This window comes from Quercus robur, chromosome 9 (genome assembly GCF_932294415.1).
Source record: "Quercus robur chromosome 9, dhQueRobu3.1, whole genome shotgun sequence".
NCBI classification, from domain to species: domain Eukaryota; kingdom Viridiplantae; phylum Streptophyta; class Magnoliopsida; order Fagales; family Fagaceae; genus Quercus; species Quercus robur.
In genome coordinates, this window is record NC_065542.1 from 18,920,538 (window position 1) to 18,937,529 (window position 16,992).

The 16,992-nt window shown below is 38.3% G+C and overlaps 1 protein-coding gene across 4 annotated transcripts in view; it reads left to right on the forward strand.

Moving 5' to 3' along the window:
* The window catches only part of LOC126698323 (BEACH domain-containing protein B), a 51,837-nt gene that overhangs the window by 30,518 nt on the left and 4,327 nt on the right, over nucleotides 1-16,992 (forward strand). For 3 of the 4 annotated variants that reach the window (XM_050395470.1, XM_050395471.1, XM_050395473.1), the window contains 12 exons: nucleotides 6,805-7,269; nucleotides 7,434-7,647; nucleotides 8,704-8,925; nucleotides 9,092-9,565; nucleotides 9,656-9,979; nucleotides 10,080-10,532; nucleotides 10,637-10,683; nucleotides 10,783-10,876; nucleotides 12,788-12,994; nucleotides 15,030-15,155; nucleotides 15,266-15,637; nucleotides 15,746-15,977. In XM_050395470.1, coding sequence (XP_050251427.1) covers nucleotides 6,805-7,269; nucleotides 7,434-7,647; nucleotides 8,704-8,925; nucleotides 9,092-9,565; nucleotides 9,656-9,979; nucleotides 10,080-10,532; nucleotides 10,637-10,683; nucleotides 10,783-10,876; nucleotides 12,788-12,994; nucleotides 15,030-15,155; nucleotides 15,266-15,637; nucleotides 15,746-15,977 — 3,230 coding nt within the window. Of the gene's footprint in view, nucleotides 1-6,804; nucleotides 7,270-7,433; nucleotides 7,648-8,703; nucleotides 8,926-9,091; nucleotides 9,566-9,655; nucleotides 9,980-10,079; nucleotides 10,533-10,636; nucleotides 10,684-10,782; nucleotides 10,877-12,787; nucleotides 12,995-15,029; nucleotides 15,156-15,265; nucleotides 15,638-15,745; nucleotides 15,978-16,933; nucleotides 16,969-16,992 lie in introns of those variants that run through there. The other variant, XM_050395472.1, reaches the window with a different exon arrangement.

The window sequence follows — 16,992 nt, forward strand, 5'->3', positions numbered from 1 at the left end:
CAATTTTTGCTAAAATCCTCCCATCCCATGCGAATACCTCTTCACAAACCACACCCATGAACTCCCCTACCCAGTATTGAGGTCCAACTCCCCCATTCTTCCCCATATTTGAAGCTACCACCCTCCTCCATAACCGATCCTCTTCCTTCCCAAACTGCCACAACCATTTCCCCAATAAGGCCTTATTGAAAGTAGTAAGTTTCCTTATCCCCAAACCACCATTGGCTATAGGTGCACAAACTTTATCCCATCCTACTAGATGAGTTTTGCTATCACCCCATAGAAAATCCCTTTGCAACTTTTCAATTCTATTAGCCACATGAGTAGGAATTGTGAATAGCGATAGAAAATAGGTAGGAAGACTAGATAGTGTACTCTTGAGTAACATCAATCGACCCCCCTTAGACAAATACAGCTTCTTCCACCCGGCTAATCTTCGCTCAAATTTTTCCAAAATAGGATTCCAAATTGAAGGGGAATTATGTGAAGCTCCCAACAGCATGCCAAGATAAGACATAGGCAACTTTCCAACTTTGCAGTCCAGTCCAAAATTTCAGCTAGGGCATGCACACCATCAACCTCTCCTATTGGAGCCATTTCACTCTTATGCACATTAACCTTCAAACCTGTTACCGCCTGAAAACTAAGTAACAACAACCGAATATGAAGGATTTGCTCCACATCCGCATCACAAAATAGGATAGTATCGTCTGCAAACAGTAGATGTGTAACACATTCCTCACCACCCCTCCTACCCTCAACTTTAAAACCATGGATCAAGCTAGCTCCCTCCACTTTTCTCAACATCCTACTAAACACCTCCATCATAATCAAAAACAGCATAGGAGATAGCGGATCCCCTTGTCTTAAACCTCTTGAACTACTAAAGAAATTAGTTGGAGACCCATTAATCAAAACAGAGAACTGAACTGTGGATATACAAGTACGGATCCACTTACACCACTTCACTCCAAAGCCCATTCTATGCAACAAATTCAACAAAGCCTCCCAATTCACATGATCGTAGGCTTTCTCAATATCAAGTTTACAAATGACTCCAGGAACCCTACTCTTCCCTTGGCTATCCACACACTCATTCGCAATAAGAACCGAGTCAAGAATTTGTCTCCCACTCACAAAGCTATTCTGAGTCTCAGAAATCAACTGATCTAAAACCACTCTCAATCGATTTGCCAAGACCTTAGACAAGATTTTATACACACTCCCCACCAAGCTAATAGGTCGGAAATCTCTAATATTAGAGGCATCATTCTTCTTAGGAATTAATGCCATGAAGGTAGCATTAAGGGATTTTTCAAACTTACAATGTTGAAAAAACTCTTCAAAGACCACTAAGACGTCTTTCTCCACTACTCTCCAACAATGATGATAAAATGCCATAGTATACCCATCCGGACCTGGAGCTTTGTCCCCTTCCAAGTTACGTACAACTTGAAGTATCTCCTCCCTCTCAAACTTCCTTTCAAGCCAAACCCTCTCCACATCCCCAATACGATCAAATTCCAAACCCTTCACAAAAGACCTCCACCCCTCAGTCTCCTTGTACAAAGTTTTATAAAATTGTACTACCTGATTAGTCACCTCGGATTCCTCCTCAAAAACCACCCCATCCACCTCCAAAGTCCTTAGATGATTAAACCTTCTATGAGAATTAGCCATTTTGTGAAAAAACTTGGTGTTATTATCCCCTTCCTTGATACATAACATCCTAGATTTTTGTCTCTAGGAAATTTCTTCCAAGGAAAGAAGATGCTCCACCTGGGACCTTAAAGCTACCCTATGACCTTTCTCCCCATCAGTGAGACCAAAGTCCCCTTCCTTGGCGTCTAATTTTTTCAGCTCCTCCAATAATTGTTTCTTTTGACGCTCTACATTACCAAACTCTCGGCGATTCCATTGCACAATGTCCTCTTTCAAAGCCTTCAATTTTTTTGCAAGCACGAAACTAGGTGTACCTACAAAAGAATGCCGATTCCACCAGAACTGAACTCTATCCACAAATCCCTCCGTCTTCAACCACATATTTTCAAATCTGAACGGACTTTTCCCTCTTGTCATTCCCCCTGCCTCCAAAAGAATTGGACTGTGATCTGTGATAGGACGTGGTAAAATCCTTTGAAGAACATCTGGGAAATGGTCCTCCCAATCTAGAGTGACCAATGCTCTATCAATCTTGGACATCGCTGGATGATCAGTACCACTTGACCATGTATATCTACCTCCATCCAAAGGCAAGTCAACCAAGTTAAGATTCTCAATAAATTCAGAAAATTTTTCCATAGCCAAGGTCAAACGTGCCTCACCCCTACGCTCACTAGGAAAGCGAACAATATTAAAATCCCCAAAGCAGCACCACGGTAACCTCCAATACTGTTGAATACCCACCAACTCATCCCACATGTGACCCCTTTCAATATTCTCATTTGGGCCATAAACCCCTGAGCACGCCCATATAAAACTGTCCCCCACCCCTTGCCACTTTACTGAAACTGAGAAGGTGCCAACCATAACCTCCACCTTCTCCAAAACCCTTTTATCCCACATAAGCAAGATACCACCAGCAGTCCGATCAGCCTCCAAAACAGCCCAATCCACATATGGACAGCTCCACAAACTACAAACCAACTGTCTATTCATGCTAGCAATTTTTGTCTCTTGTAAACAAACAACATCGCACTTCCACTCCCGCAACAAATTCTTCACCATAAGTCGTTTTTGAGGATCATTTAGACCTCTAACATTCCACGAAATCATTTTTAACTTCATAAACACTAAACTATCCCCAACTACTGACACCAACACAAGACCACCCTTTATCTCCTGTCATAATTCACCGAACATATCAAGTTTTGCAACTCTCTACGTCCCTTGTTTTTGGACTTAGCCACTTTTTTACTACCCGTTTCTCTCCTGTGTAACACATTGGTTGCTTTCATCACAGTTTCTAGCCTCTGTAATAGAGCAATGCACAACTTCTCATGTCGAGTCGTTGACAACCCAACCAATTTACTGAACCCAGGAATTTTGTGCTTCACCCAGCTAGAAATATCTAACTTATTCTCAATACTCAATACCTCAGTGGCCTTCTCCAACTCTGCCAAATTTATTGACACAGCCGGACCAATGATTTCATTGATTTGCAGAGGTAAACAATCTGACACTTTAGTTTCACCAAAACCCACAGAAAAATCAACTTCATCCTTCACAAGCATGACCTCCCTAGGAAGACTTAAAAGTTCCTTACTAGAGAAAGTATTAACCTCCTGACCCGATACTCCAAAACCCATTGACCTAGCTCGCAAAAACTCCAGAGACTGATCGGGAAAAGGAGGTCCGATCAATCTCGGCACAAATTCCAGAATCACCGACCTCTTACCTTCAGAAATCAACCCACCTGACAGCTTATTATAGCCCAAAATACTGTTCCGGTCGGAGCCGAGCCTGAAACCCATCTTCAGAAGAGGCTCGGTGCACCCCGACACTTCCACCGGCAAAACCCAACGCTGATGAATTGACAAAACTCCCTCTGCCTTGGTCTGCATCGCCCCTACTGGCGAAACCACATGCAACGGACTGACCGAGAGGCTCCTTTCATCATCATCACTTCTTAACAAAACCTCCGGCATCGCTAACCCAGTTGTAAGGACTGTGGGACTTTCTTCAATCTCATCGGGACTAAGTGTAGATGAGAGTGGGCCTAAAAGATTGTTGGAGCATTCTCTAGCCTCTAAAATGCATGGGCTTGTACTCAATGGGCTTAAGTTAGACTCACAGTGGGTTACGGGCTGTTTTGGGCCCAACCTGACACTCAACTTCTCTGTGACAGCCCGTGACACCCATTTAAAAGATGTTTTTCCTCCTTTGTACTTATCCCAGAAAACCCGTCTCTTTCCATTCTCAGCCACCTCCACTATTAATCCCTTCCCAGTCCATCGTGTATCCCTCAAATCACGCCCCTTGCCATTTTCAGTTTTATTTGAATTCAAACTGAAAACTAACGGAGATCTGATTTGATTCTGTACTGGTAAATTCTCACCTACATTAATGCCCAAATTAATGCTCCTCTCTCTCCCTTCCCCTCCCCTCATGGCTGCTGTACCAGGCTGACCCACCGGACCATCAACCACCTGCTTCCGAGATTGATTCAGAGGCACTGCCGTCGTTTCCTTCATCCTATTCTGCTGTATCTCCCCCATCGCCTCATCTATAATATTCTGTCCTACAGCCTTGGTTTTATGGAGAGAATGAATACCACCTTTTGCCTGCATTGGACCCTTCACTGTCTCAACAAAAGACCGAGATGGATGAAACACTGAATTATGTTTCTGTGCCTGAGGGATAAACTTTACTTGGCCTGAGCCACCAAAGGCATATTGGTTGGGTTCTAACATCTTCCTCAATTCTAGACCAAAAGCCTTCCAACCATGTTTTTCTTTCCTTTCAGGGATTATGACAGACCTCCGGAGCCCGCCAGTTTTGAGTTCAGTCACTAGCAAAAACTGACCAAAAGAGTTTGATCCCCGTTGCAAGGTATATGCAGTATCTCCTTCCCTAAGCGTGAAAAACTGTTTGGGATTCACCCCAATCACCATATGTTCTATATTTTTCATCAACCATAATGCCGCGCTTTTGCCCATAAACACTGACTTCATGAAATATTTGCTCCGTTAAAAAATACGTAACTCAAAAAAATTCCCTCCTTCCTCCACCACCAACTGAAAAAGCTTCGATTCAATGAAAAAACTACGTATCCCTCCCATACTGATGAGAATAAAAAAGAAAAAGAAGAAACAATATCTGACTAATTTGAGGTAGCTGGGCCTCCGCTCATAACCTCACCAAGAGAGAAATAAATCCATATAGCAGATAAACTTCATGCATTGATTCTGATCATAGTCTTCTGCATACCACTGTAAACTATGTGCACACCACACTTTAATAAGTTGCAATCTAGCAAGCACGGACATGGCAAAAAGCTCAGCATGTGTCGTGTCTGACATGGACAGGCCAGCCTATGTGTCCTTCCGGTGTCCGGTGAAAAAAATTATTATTATTATTTCGGACATGGTCAATACATGTATGGGCCGCGGTTGTGACATGGATATGAAAAAAATTTTGGAAATTTTTTTGGAAAAATTGGATTTTTGACATGGGCTGCGTTGGTCTCAGCCCATCGCTTCTCTCTCTGTCTCTCTGTATTTGGTTGTTTTCATCCTTTATCTGCACTCTGGTGAAGCTCAGCAGTGCTGGTCTTGGCACATTGACATTCATATCAGTCGATTGGCATTGGTGTAGGCCATTGATGCTGCTCTTGTTGGCTTGGCACTCTCACCATTTGCTTTTGCTTTGGATTGTTCCAGTGCAATCAACTTCTAGACGAAACTGTCCATTATATACTATTATTATGATTATTATGGTTATTATTTGGAGGGATTGCAATTGGCGGACGTTTGAGAATTTGGATAGATCCGATGACCAGCTGCTTGCTCTCTTTTTTGGTTCCCTTTTTGACTGGGTTAGGGCTTAGGGACTCACATCTAGTGACTCTCTTCCTTTATTCCTTAGCTCTCTTCTTCTTTGTAATTAGTGCCTTTTTATGTTTTTGCTTTTCCATCTTTTTTGTACTCTTGATATGTTGGTGCTATTTTGCATTTAGCAGTTTTTGTATATACATCTTTCTTAACTATCAAAAAAAAAGATTATTATTATTATTTTAGTTACTGAGTGGCTGACTGAATTTAGCTGCGTATTTTTGTTTCTAACTCTTTACATTGAAACTTAAAACAAAGTTGGATGACAATTTCGGGAGTAGTACACTTAAAAATTTTATGAGGTTAGTTACAAAAATTATTATCAGTAATTAACTTAAAATATATTTGAACATATAAAATATAAATAAAACTATAAGTAAATTAATTGTCATAATATATCCCCAGCATGTCGTGTCCTAAAATTTCAGGAAATGCTGTGTTGCCTTGTTCCATGTCATGTTTGTATCCGTGCATCATAGTTTGCAATCAAAACTCTACTTAGACCAATTACGACGATGAGGACCCTGCCGGCCAAGTCAGTGTTGAAGTTAACAGTGCACATGACTTGCACTTGATCATTGATAACAAAAAGACAAAGTTGCCCTTCCAGTTTACAGTTGTAGCAAAACACCAAAATGTCCTTAGAAATCACATGAAGAATATAAGGACCGGCCTTGTCTTCCTCATCCCCCAAACAAAACTCATGTTCATCAAAAACCTCGTCCTCTCCATCTACACCAAAGAGCACATGACCTTCTGGGGCCACAAAGCCATGGTTCTCTTCTCTGTTTGGCTTGGAATGTGCTTGGCCATGTACACTTTGGCCATGGCCTTCATCTGTGTTATTGCCATGCTTTTCAAATGGCGCTCATATGTTATTAATCTAGGGATGAACAACGTCGTGGTAGGGCTAATGCATATGATGATGTATATGGTGTTTTGTGGGCTGGCTTACATAAGAGATGCAGTGATGACATTTGATGGTGTGTTCTTCTTATAGGGTTTATTTGATGCAATGAACTTTTCTTTTCATGATCTTTTTAGGTTTGGTTGTTTTTTCCCTCCACTTTTCTTTCCTTTTCACATACACATTTTTGAAAATGTGGTGCTTATGTACATCTTTTATGATTATTTTTTTTCTTTCCAGGCTTCAGTTCCCCATGCAATGATTTTACTTTGTTATTTTAGTGTCACTTCTATTTGTCTTGTGATTTTTTAATTAGCCTTATTTGTTCTATTTTTTCATTTCTAGAAATCTACGGGGTGGCAAGCAGCCAATCGCAAATGATGATGATGTTTTTGATGAGAAGTGGTGGAATCTATTCGACAGTTTGTGGGTTATTATTAGTGAGATGAATGGTAAGGGACCAAGCAAAATGTTACCTAAATTTTCATCAGCAGTGGGTCCGTCTTTTGGCCAAAGAGCACGTGGCTTAGTGGAATCACTGAACATTCCTGCTGCGGAGGTGGCTGCCGTTGTTGTATCAGGAGGCATAGGCAGTGCGTTGGGTGGAAAACATAACAAAAATGTTGATAAGGCTATGCTTTTACGAGGGGAGAGGTTCCCACGCATTATTTTTAGACTTGTAATTCTATACCTTTGCAAATCTTCATTGGAAAGAGCATCACGGTGTGTCCAACAGGTCATTTCACTTTTGCCATGTCTTTTGGCTGCTGATGATGAGCAAAGCAAAAGCAGATTGCAACTTTTCATCTGGTACTATTTCTTTAGTCTTGGAAATGACATCTGAACAAGGTCATAGATTTGGAATATTGTTTATCTAGGCTAGTTAATTATGGTAATTTAGTTAATACAAATGTTATTTCCCCCATCTGATGCACTATCCACTAGGAAGTGACTTTGCTTAAAATTGTGGCCAGGGCTTTGCTTGCTGTTAGGTTGCAGTTTGGAATGTTAAATGAAGGTGCTCGTTTTCATGTTATATCACATTTAATTCGAGAAACCGTCAACTGTGGCAAATCATTGCTTGCTACTAGCATTGTGGGCAGAGATGACTCCACAGATTTGGGCAGCAATTCAAAAGAAACAGGATCAATTCACAACCTACTTCAAAAGGATCGAGTCCTTACAGCAGTAAGTCTAAAGTTTTATTGGTGTTGGTTTACTTGTTAATTACTTTATGTTGTTATAGTGCCACAAACAAAATTTTTGCTGAGTAGCCTGAGTTGTGTAATTGTTTGATGCCCCATTTATCTTAAATTCTGGCCAATTGCATCCAAGATTGAAGTGGTTCTACAAATACTAAGAGCTGTTGTGGCCTAGCAACTTGTACATCCAAGTCACATAGAAGGCAATGAAAAGAGAGATAAAATAATCACCTTTAACATTTAATTATGAGGACAAATTTTTGTCATGGTTAAAATGAAAAAATACCCCCTGAAACTTTGGTAAAAAGCAACTGAACTCCTGATCTCTTCTAATTTGAAATTTGAAGCCCCTGAACTTGGAGAAATGCCCAAATTGATTTTTTCTGTTTAACTTTTCATCTCCCTATGTTTCATTTGCATTAAAAAAAAGTTCATTTTAGAATATGTTTAATAAAAATTCTGTTTAAATTAAAATATAATCAAAGATTTTTTTTTAATGGAAGAAATGCCCAAAATTTTAAAATAAGAATACGCCTTTTCTCAATGGAAGGAGACTGAAGTCTAGACAGAAGGATCAATTTGGGGATTTCTCATGTTCTAGGGCTTCTAATTTCAAATTAGAAGATCATGGGATCAGTTTGATTTTGAATTTTGATCCAAAGTCTAGGGGGTGTTTTTGTGTTTTACCCTTTTATTATTGCATCCATGCATTGTATGTATCAAATAAGTGCAAATTGGTAAGTTCCTCAGATCTTTTCCCCATTGTTCTAGCTAACCCAACGCTGTTAGCCATACTTAAAAAAAAAAAAAAAAAATTAACACTCTTAACCATACTTGCATTGTCCATAATTTTTTTTTTTTTTAGGTATAATAATGTGAAAATAAACCAGTTCAACATCTCACATGCTGGATATGCCACTGACCCTCATTCTTTACATGAAAAATGATTATCTCCTAAGCACTGTTGATTAGCTAATCACTCCTTTTTTTCCCCCTCACTACTACATTGCTTAGCGTTTAATTGTCTAAGTTCATTCTTCAGGTTGCTGATGAGGCAAAATATATGAAGACATTAAAAACTGACCGTAGCAAGCAGTTGCATGAGTTCAACACTAGGATGGATGAAACTTTCTCTTCAGAATTGAATAACAAGAAAGCTTTTGAAGATGAGATACAAAGTAGCTTGACTTCCATTCTTGCTTCTGATGAAAGCAGAAGAGCTGCATTCCAGCTTACTTATGAGGAGGAGCAGCAAAATGTTGCTGTATGTGTGCAGCTTCAGCTTCCAGTGTTATTGAAATACTTTATTATCTTTTTTTTTCTTCTTTTCTTTGGGGAGGGGGTTGTTTCCTCAATTCCCCTTTTTCTCTTAGAAATTATCTTTACTGTTTCATCAGTATGCTCATAAATAAAAAGTGTTACTTTGACAGGAAAAATGGATACACATGTTTCGTGCTTTGATTGATGAGAGAGGTCCATGGTCTGCTAATCCTTTTCCCAATAATGCTGTCACACATTGGAAGCTTGACAAGACAGAAGATACATGGCGACGCAGAGCTAAACTAAGACAGAATTATCGTTTTGATGAAAAGCTGTGCCATCCTCCCTCCACTGCCCCTAGCGATGAGGCGACTCTTCCTGCTAACGAAAACAAATCTGGTTTTGTGGGCTTAATTCCTGAACAAATGAAGCGCTTTTTGCTGAAAGGGGTACGGAGGATAACTGATGAAGGGGGCTCGGAATCCAATGATTATGATGCTGAACAAAGTGGACATAAGGCCTCCATCCCTAAGGATCCTTCAGATACTCAGGGCTCAGAGATAAAAGACAGTAGTGACCTGAAGGATGTTTTGCAAGACATAAAAGATTCTTCTTCCTCTTCACCAGAGACAGAAGCTAGTGAGGTATGTGTGACTATATGCAAGAACTTAGAAAAGGAGGGGGGGGGGGGGGGGGGAGATAACTGCATTGCTTATGTCTTGTTGCCTTTTCAGGTTCTTTTGTCAGTTTCATGCGTACTTGTTACCACAAAGAGAAAATTAGCTGGCCATTTGGCAGTCATGAAAGATGTCTTGCATTTCTTTGGTGAATTTTTGGTTGATGGTACTGGAGGATCATCAGTTTTTAAGGACTTCCATGCTTCAAGCAATTCTGATTTCACCAAGTCTGATCAAAAGCAGAAGTTTCTAAAGTGGCCTAATTTTGATTTGGTACCTGAGAAGGGGATCACAACTGATAATTCTGATCCAATAAATGAAAATGTGCATCAGAAACAATTAAAAAATGTTAAGCGCCATAGGAGGTGGAACTTAGGCAAGGTTGGGAATAACTGTCAATTTCTTTCTGCTCTTTACCTTTATTTCTCACACATATCTGATTTCCTTCAGTATTCTTTTTCTTTTTGGTGGCTGTTTGTAGATAAAAGCTGTCCACTGGACTCGCCATTTGCTCAGATACACCGCAATAGAGATTTTCTTCAGTGATTCGGTTGCCCCTGTATTTTTGAATTTTGCATCACAGAAGGATGCAAAAGATGTTGGAACCTTGATAGTTACTACCAGAAATGAGTATTTGTTTCCGAAAGCAAGTAATAGGGACAAGAGTGGAGCTATTTCGTTTGTAGACAGACGTATAGCCCTAGAGATGGCAGAAACTGCGAGAGAAAGGTGGAGAAGAAGGGAGATAACAAACTTTGAGTATCTAATGATACTAAATACACTTGCAGGAAGATCTTATAATGATTTAACGCAGTATCCTGTCTTTCCTTGGATCTTGGCTGATTACTCCTCTGAGGTTCTTGACTTTAATAAGTCATCCACCTTTAGGGATCTCTCAAAACCCGTTGGAGCACTGGATTTGAAACGATTTGAGGTTAGTTTATATTATCTTTCGTTAATTAGAAAACATAATGAATGCAGATCTCTCTATGATAAGTATTTTAACAACTGTCTCGACGGTATACTTTACCTGCACAGGTGTTTGAAGATAGATACCGAAATTTCAGTGATCCTGATATACCCAGGTAATCTGCAACCCAACTTGCATGCATTGGTCCTCTCACAGAGATGCTCCCTCTCTCTCTCTCTCACTGGGTAACATGTTTTTATTTTTATTTTGGCAGTTTCTACTATGGGTCTCACTACGCAAGTATGGGGATTGTGCTTTATTACCTTCTTCGATTAGAACCGTTTACATCTCTTCACCGTAATCTGCAGGTACTAATGCTGACATCACAAATTAGCATCTTATACTGTGTGATAAATTGCATAATATATGCAAGCTAAGTGCGAGACAAATACATGACATAATCTCTTTAGATGCTATCTGCTTTTATTTTTTGGGTTATCCTTTGTATGCTTCCGGTGTACTAGGGTTGTACCCCTTTTTTGTGCTTTTTTAGTGACTATATATATATTGGTGAATATTTTGGTTACTTTTTCATGAAAAATTAATTACAAAATTAATTATTAAAATTAAAAAAAAGGTGGCAACTTTTTTAGAAGTCAATTTAAAGAAAGCTTTTAAAATTTTAAATTTCTTTGTATCTTAAGGTTCTCCTTGCCTTTTCCATGAGAAAAGCAACTAGGATGTGAGATTCCAATGTGGTTTTAATGATTGGGAGGTGGAGTTGGTGGGGGCTTTTCTACACCAGTTGGAGTCTTACATTCCTCAAAATGATGATGGGGATTTGGTAAGGTGGAAGTTGAAGAAAAATGGTGACTTTGGCATCAGCTCCTTTTATAGCGCTTTGAGAGGATCATCTTTTGCTTCTTTCCCTTGAGGAAGCATTTTGGGGGTGACTTCCACGTTGGGTTTCCTTTTTTTTTTTTTTTTTTTGGACAGTGGCATGGGGAAAGATTTTTACAAGTGATAATTTGAGGAAAAGGGGTTTTACAATAGTTGATTGGTGTTGCATGTGCCGGTCTAGTGGAGAGGATGTTGATTCACTATGGATCCATTGTGAGGGGGCTTATCGGTTATGAAGTTTTTCTTTCAGATCTTTTGGAGTCCCTTGGGTCTTGCCTAAGAGGGTAATTGATTTGTTGGGGGAGTGGAGGAATCGGTTGGGGAAGCATTTGTTGGATATCTAGAACTTAGTATCACATTGTGCGATGTGTATCATTTGGAGGAATGCAATAGTTGCATATTTGAGGAGTCGGAGAAATCAGGGGAACAACTATTAACATTGTTTGCTGGAACCTTGTTTGATTGGTCTTGTGCTTGGGGACTCACTTCTAGTGATTCCCTTCCTTTGTTCATAGACTCTCTTTTCTCGTGTACATAATTTCTTTTATTCTGTTCTTTGTTGTTTGTACATTTTTTTTTAGGCTACTTCATCTTCTTTGATTGAAGCAGTCTTCACATTTAATAAAGATTTCTTACTTATCAAAAAAAGAAGAAGCAACTGCTCTACTTAAGTTTTTCTCAGTAATGCCAGGCATTTAACCCCTTCGGATGGGCACATTCTATCATGCTGAGGTGTTGTTTAAAAATTACAGTTTTTTGTATATCATTTTTTCCTCATATTATTGGCCCGCTTTAATTTATGCTAGAGGGGAAGGCCTATTGCACTTGAAAATGTTAATAAATATGCATTGTGCCTAATGAGTCTGCCATATAAGGTAATGGCTTGAAACTTCAAAGTGAGAACATTATGAATACTTATATATCAAATTCCAAATATCAGTTTCTTCCAAAAGAATTTTAAAACGTGTGTGCCTCACGATGTATGAGATAGATCTTTTATAATGTTTGGGTGGTCCTGATCCATAGGCACAAGTGATATGAATTATGTTGTAGATTTTATCGACTCCCTTTCCCTTCAAATATAATTATTGGACTGTGTATTTTTCTAGGAGTGTTTTGTGTGCACTCCCTGAGTACATCCTTCTTTTTAATAATACTTTATATCCAAAAAAATAATGTGTATCTCATAATTCACAATATGGCACAATGCATAGTACATACTAGAAAAATAAGCACACAATATGATATGTGATTCGAAAATTGTGAAAGGCATAATTGGCAGTCATTCATATCTACCAATGTCCTGTTTAATTAAGAGTGTAATTGAAATCTGGCAACTCATGGTCGAAATGCTAAAATTATTTATTGTTTATGGTCAGGGTGGCAAATTTGACCATGCAGATCGCCTATTTCAAAGCGTTGAGGGCACATATCGGAACTGTCTTTCCAATACGAGTGATGTGAAGGAGTTGATTCCTGAGTTCTTTTACATGCCTGATTTTCTTGTCAATTCAAACTCTTATCATTTAGGAGTGAAACAAGATGGCGAACCCATAGGTGATGTTTGTCTCCCTCCCTGGGCCAAGGTATGTGGATTTCCCCTAAGCACTTCAGGCTGCAACAGTGCCTATAGTCTGATTGCTAACATAGTCCACCACTTATGATTTAATTTTTAATTTTTTTTGGAAATTACTCTCTTTCCTAGATGATAATGTGTAATACTTGGACTGTCTTTTAGGGCACCACTTGTTGTTTTAGGAAGCCTAGTGACAAGCTGCAAGCTTAGTATATCTCCCTAGACATTAGAAAAGGACTTCTGTAGCCTTAAACTTATTGTAGGTAGATGTATTGTGGTATTTAAAGGATAAATACATTGTTCATAATTATTTTGCTAAAAAATTGACAAATATTAGGCTATTGAAACAAAGTCCTAGGATGTGATTCTTATTCACCTATAGAATAAACGAAGGCACCCCAAAAGAAAAAGGAAAAAAAAAATTATCAGAATAATAAGAACTTTCAAATCATGGCAATATAGCATGAACTCTAATCTCAAAATGACTTAAAGGTGAACAATAAAGAAATTCTAAGAAAGTGAGAATGGGTTTGCATCATCAGATACAAGCCCTTTAAAAAAAAATTAAATAAAGAAAGTGATGCCACATCCTTTTTTTTTTTTTTTTTTTTTTTTTTTTTTTAAGATAATTCAATAGTTGAAAACAATGGGGGATGGAGTTTTGAACACTAGATATCTCACCAGGAGGTGCTAGTTAAGCTCAAGACTCTTATAAGTGATGCCACATCTATAGCATGGCTAGAAGGAAATATAAACTTTGGATGGTTTAGACTAAGACAATTACCTCTAGACCAAGCAAGAAGCTTTCTGATGCAAATATAGGTGTCTGACAGACTATGTAGCATAAGATTCTTCTTCTACAGAGCTGTATCCATATTGATACCAGTTCTTATCAGATACTCCCCAATTTATATCCAGTGCTTGATAACTTTACCCAACTTGAGGTAACAAGTTTTGCCTTCAGACATCTATCCAATAATTGTTGGGATACTTCTATGCAGATATCTAACACACCTTAAACACTAGGATATGACTTTTCTTGAGCTTTAAAAAGAAATTGTAAAAGACAAAGCATTATGGCATATGTTTTGACTTTTGCTAGGGATGTTTGTCTGTTACTATCACTGATAAACTACCACTTGTCTCAAAGTTTTAAGTTGATATGAAAGGGTAAATTCAATCACTTAATTATTATTTCTAACACTCCCTCTCACATGTGGCCCTAGTTCAATAAGTAGGGCACAACACTTTGAAATTTTTTATTTTTTAAATGGGAGATAGAGTGGAGACAAAGTCCAAACTCAATACCACGTGCTTTAATACCATGATAAACTATCATTTGTCCCAAAAGCTTAAGCTAATATGAAAGGATAATTTAATCATTTAACAATTATTTTCTAGCAATCCTGACTATGGAATTAAAAGAAAGTTCGGTCCCGAAAATTTGAATCAAGTTCTATTTCTAGTCTGTAAAAGTTGAAAAGTTCTTTTTTAGTCCTCAAAAAATTGTGAACATATCAAGTAAGTCCCTCCTTGGTCTTGCCATTATAATTCTTGCTTAAATGGCATAATTCAACAAAGCCACATGGCGCTCCATTATAGCAAACAAGGCTATAGAAGGACTAACTTGGTATGTCTATAATTTTTTTAGAACTACAAAAGAAGCTTTTAAATTTAAAGGGAGTGAAATAGAACCTGACACAAATTTAGTGATCAATCTTATATTTTACCTTTACAAAATTGTTAACTCTGCTCCACACATATTAGACAACTTCAAAATTATGTCTATCATAATTGTCTCTTCTGAGATTTATTATTATATTCTTCCTTTGCCACTCCCATCCCCCCTTTAACTTGCAAGTCAGAGTGTCTTCATAAGCTGGGTTTTAAATTTAGAACAATTTGCCTGTGATACTTAAATAATAATGAGTTTCTTTGTTATGTACATCGGATGTGCTATATCAAATAAATTTATGTTAAGCTTCTGATGTCTAATTCTAGTTTTCCTTCCAAAAAGAAAACTTAGTTCCTCATTATTTGCGCAGGGCTCTCCTGAGGAATTTATAAATAGAAATCGAGAGGCCCTTGAAAGTGAATATGTTAGCTCAAATCTTCACCACTGGATAGATTTGGTGTTTGGTTACAAGCAGCGTGGAAAACCAGCAGTGGAGGTATTGTCTAATAATTGAAATAGATTTTCATTTAATCCATGCAAACTATCAATTGTCTAATATGCATCTTTTAATTTACTGAGTTCTATTAAAAAATCATTAAATTACAGGCAGCAAATATCTTTTACTACCTGACTTATGAAGGTGCTGTTGATCTGGACACCATGGAAGACGATTTGCAAAGAGCAGCAATTGAAGACCAAATTGCAAATTTTGGACAAACACCAATCCAGATTTTCCGTAAAAAACACCCTAGGAGAGGGCCTCCAATTCCTATTGCTCATCCTTTGTACTTTGCACCTGATTCTATTAATTTGACTTCCATCGTTTGTAGTGCAAGTTCTCCACCATCTGCTTTACTTTATGTTGGTGTATTGGACTCGAACATTGTCCTTGTGAACCAGGGGCTGACCTTGTCAGTTAAGATGTGGTTGACAACCCAACTACAAACTGGTGGAAATTTCACCTTCTCTGCCTCCCAGGTTGGGTTTCAATTATTTATTGAGTTCTCTGGATAGTTCTCAAAATGTTGGAATTAATGTTCATGATTTTATCCTTTAGTACTTAAACAACTAGTCAAACTTTTGCAGGATCCGTTCTTTGGAGTTGGTTCTGATATTCTTTCTCCTCGTATAATCGGGAGTCCGTTGGCTGAGAATTTTGAACCTAGAGCACAATGCTTCGCAACAATGCAGACACCCTCTGAGAATTTTTTGATCTCATGTGGCAATTGGGAAAATAGCTTTCAGGTTATTTCCTTACATGATGGCAGAATGGTGCAGAGCATCCGACAGCATAAGGATGTGGTCAGCTGTGTTGCAGGTATCTTTCATAAGTGTTAGTTAATCTAATTTTCTTGTGGCTATAATTTTAGTAAGAAAAGATAGTGTGCATCTATGCATGCAGTATTCTCCCACGAGGCTTTCAGGCTTGACTTTTATTGGGTAGTGTTCAGATAGTACAGCATCTACCTCCAGCTTCTTCTTCTTTTTTTGGGCTGAAGAAGACAAGAATTTTCTTAGGGGACACATAAAAATGTGTCAATATTTTCTGTCCTTAATATTCTCAATATTGTTTCTTTTGCGCTCTTGACCAATGTGTGTTGAACCAAAACATTCTTTTTTCATAAACTAGTTCAATTTACAGAGTTCACAACCATCATAATCTCCATCTCAAATGCAAAACTGAAAAAGTTAATCCTTTTGGATTTGTTGAAAGATGATCTTAAAGTGGCATGCAATGACTTATATGGAACTATCACAATAGTGATCTATTTGGAATTGCATTTGATGTTGCCACTATGTTTGCTTCATTTGGTTCCATGTTAGCAACCTCCTCTTCTGTCTAAAAACCTGTATTCAAAACCAGGAGGTGAAGATGATATCACTTAAGCTCATAAGATGCATTAGATTAGATTTGAATTAGTGGTTGTGTTTGCATCTTAGCTTGGGCAGCAACCTATTGTCTTATTTAAGAGTTTTAGGAAGTTGTAACAGTTGCTTTTTCAGTTTTTCTAGAGAATTAAATAACATTCAGCGAACTTTGTGGCTTTTCCTCTCCCTTTCATTTCGGGATTGAGTTTGGGTGTTGTTGCTAATTTGATAGCTTGAACTAGTTCTTTATTTCCCTTGTCAAACACTCTTTTTCTTATATTCATATTCACAATTGCATAAGAGTGGAATTAGAAGCACAATCTTGTAATCTCATGCACAAGGCTTAAACATGCTTGATATCACTATCATTATTCTCTCTCTCTCATGGCATGGTGGTTGGTCAAGCTGGAGCTGCAGGTTTATGATCTCTTGCAGTTGATGTGGTACTGAATTCTAATGCATGA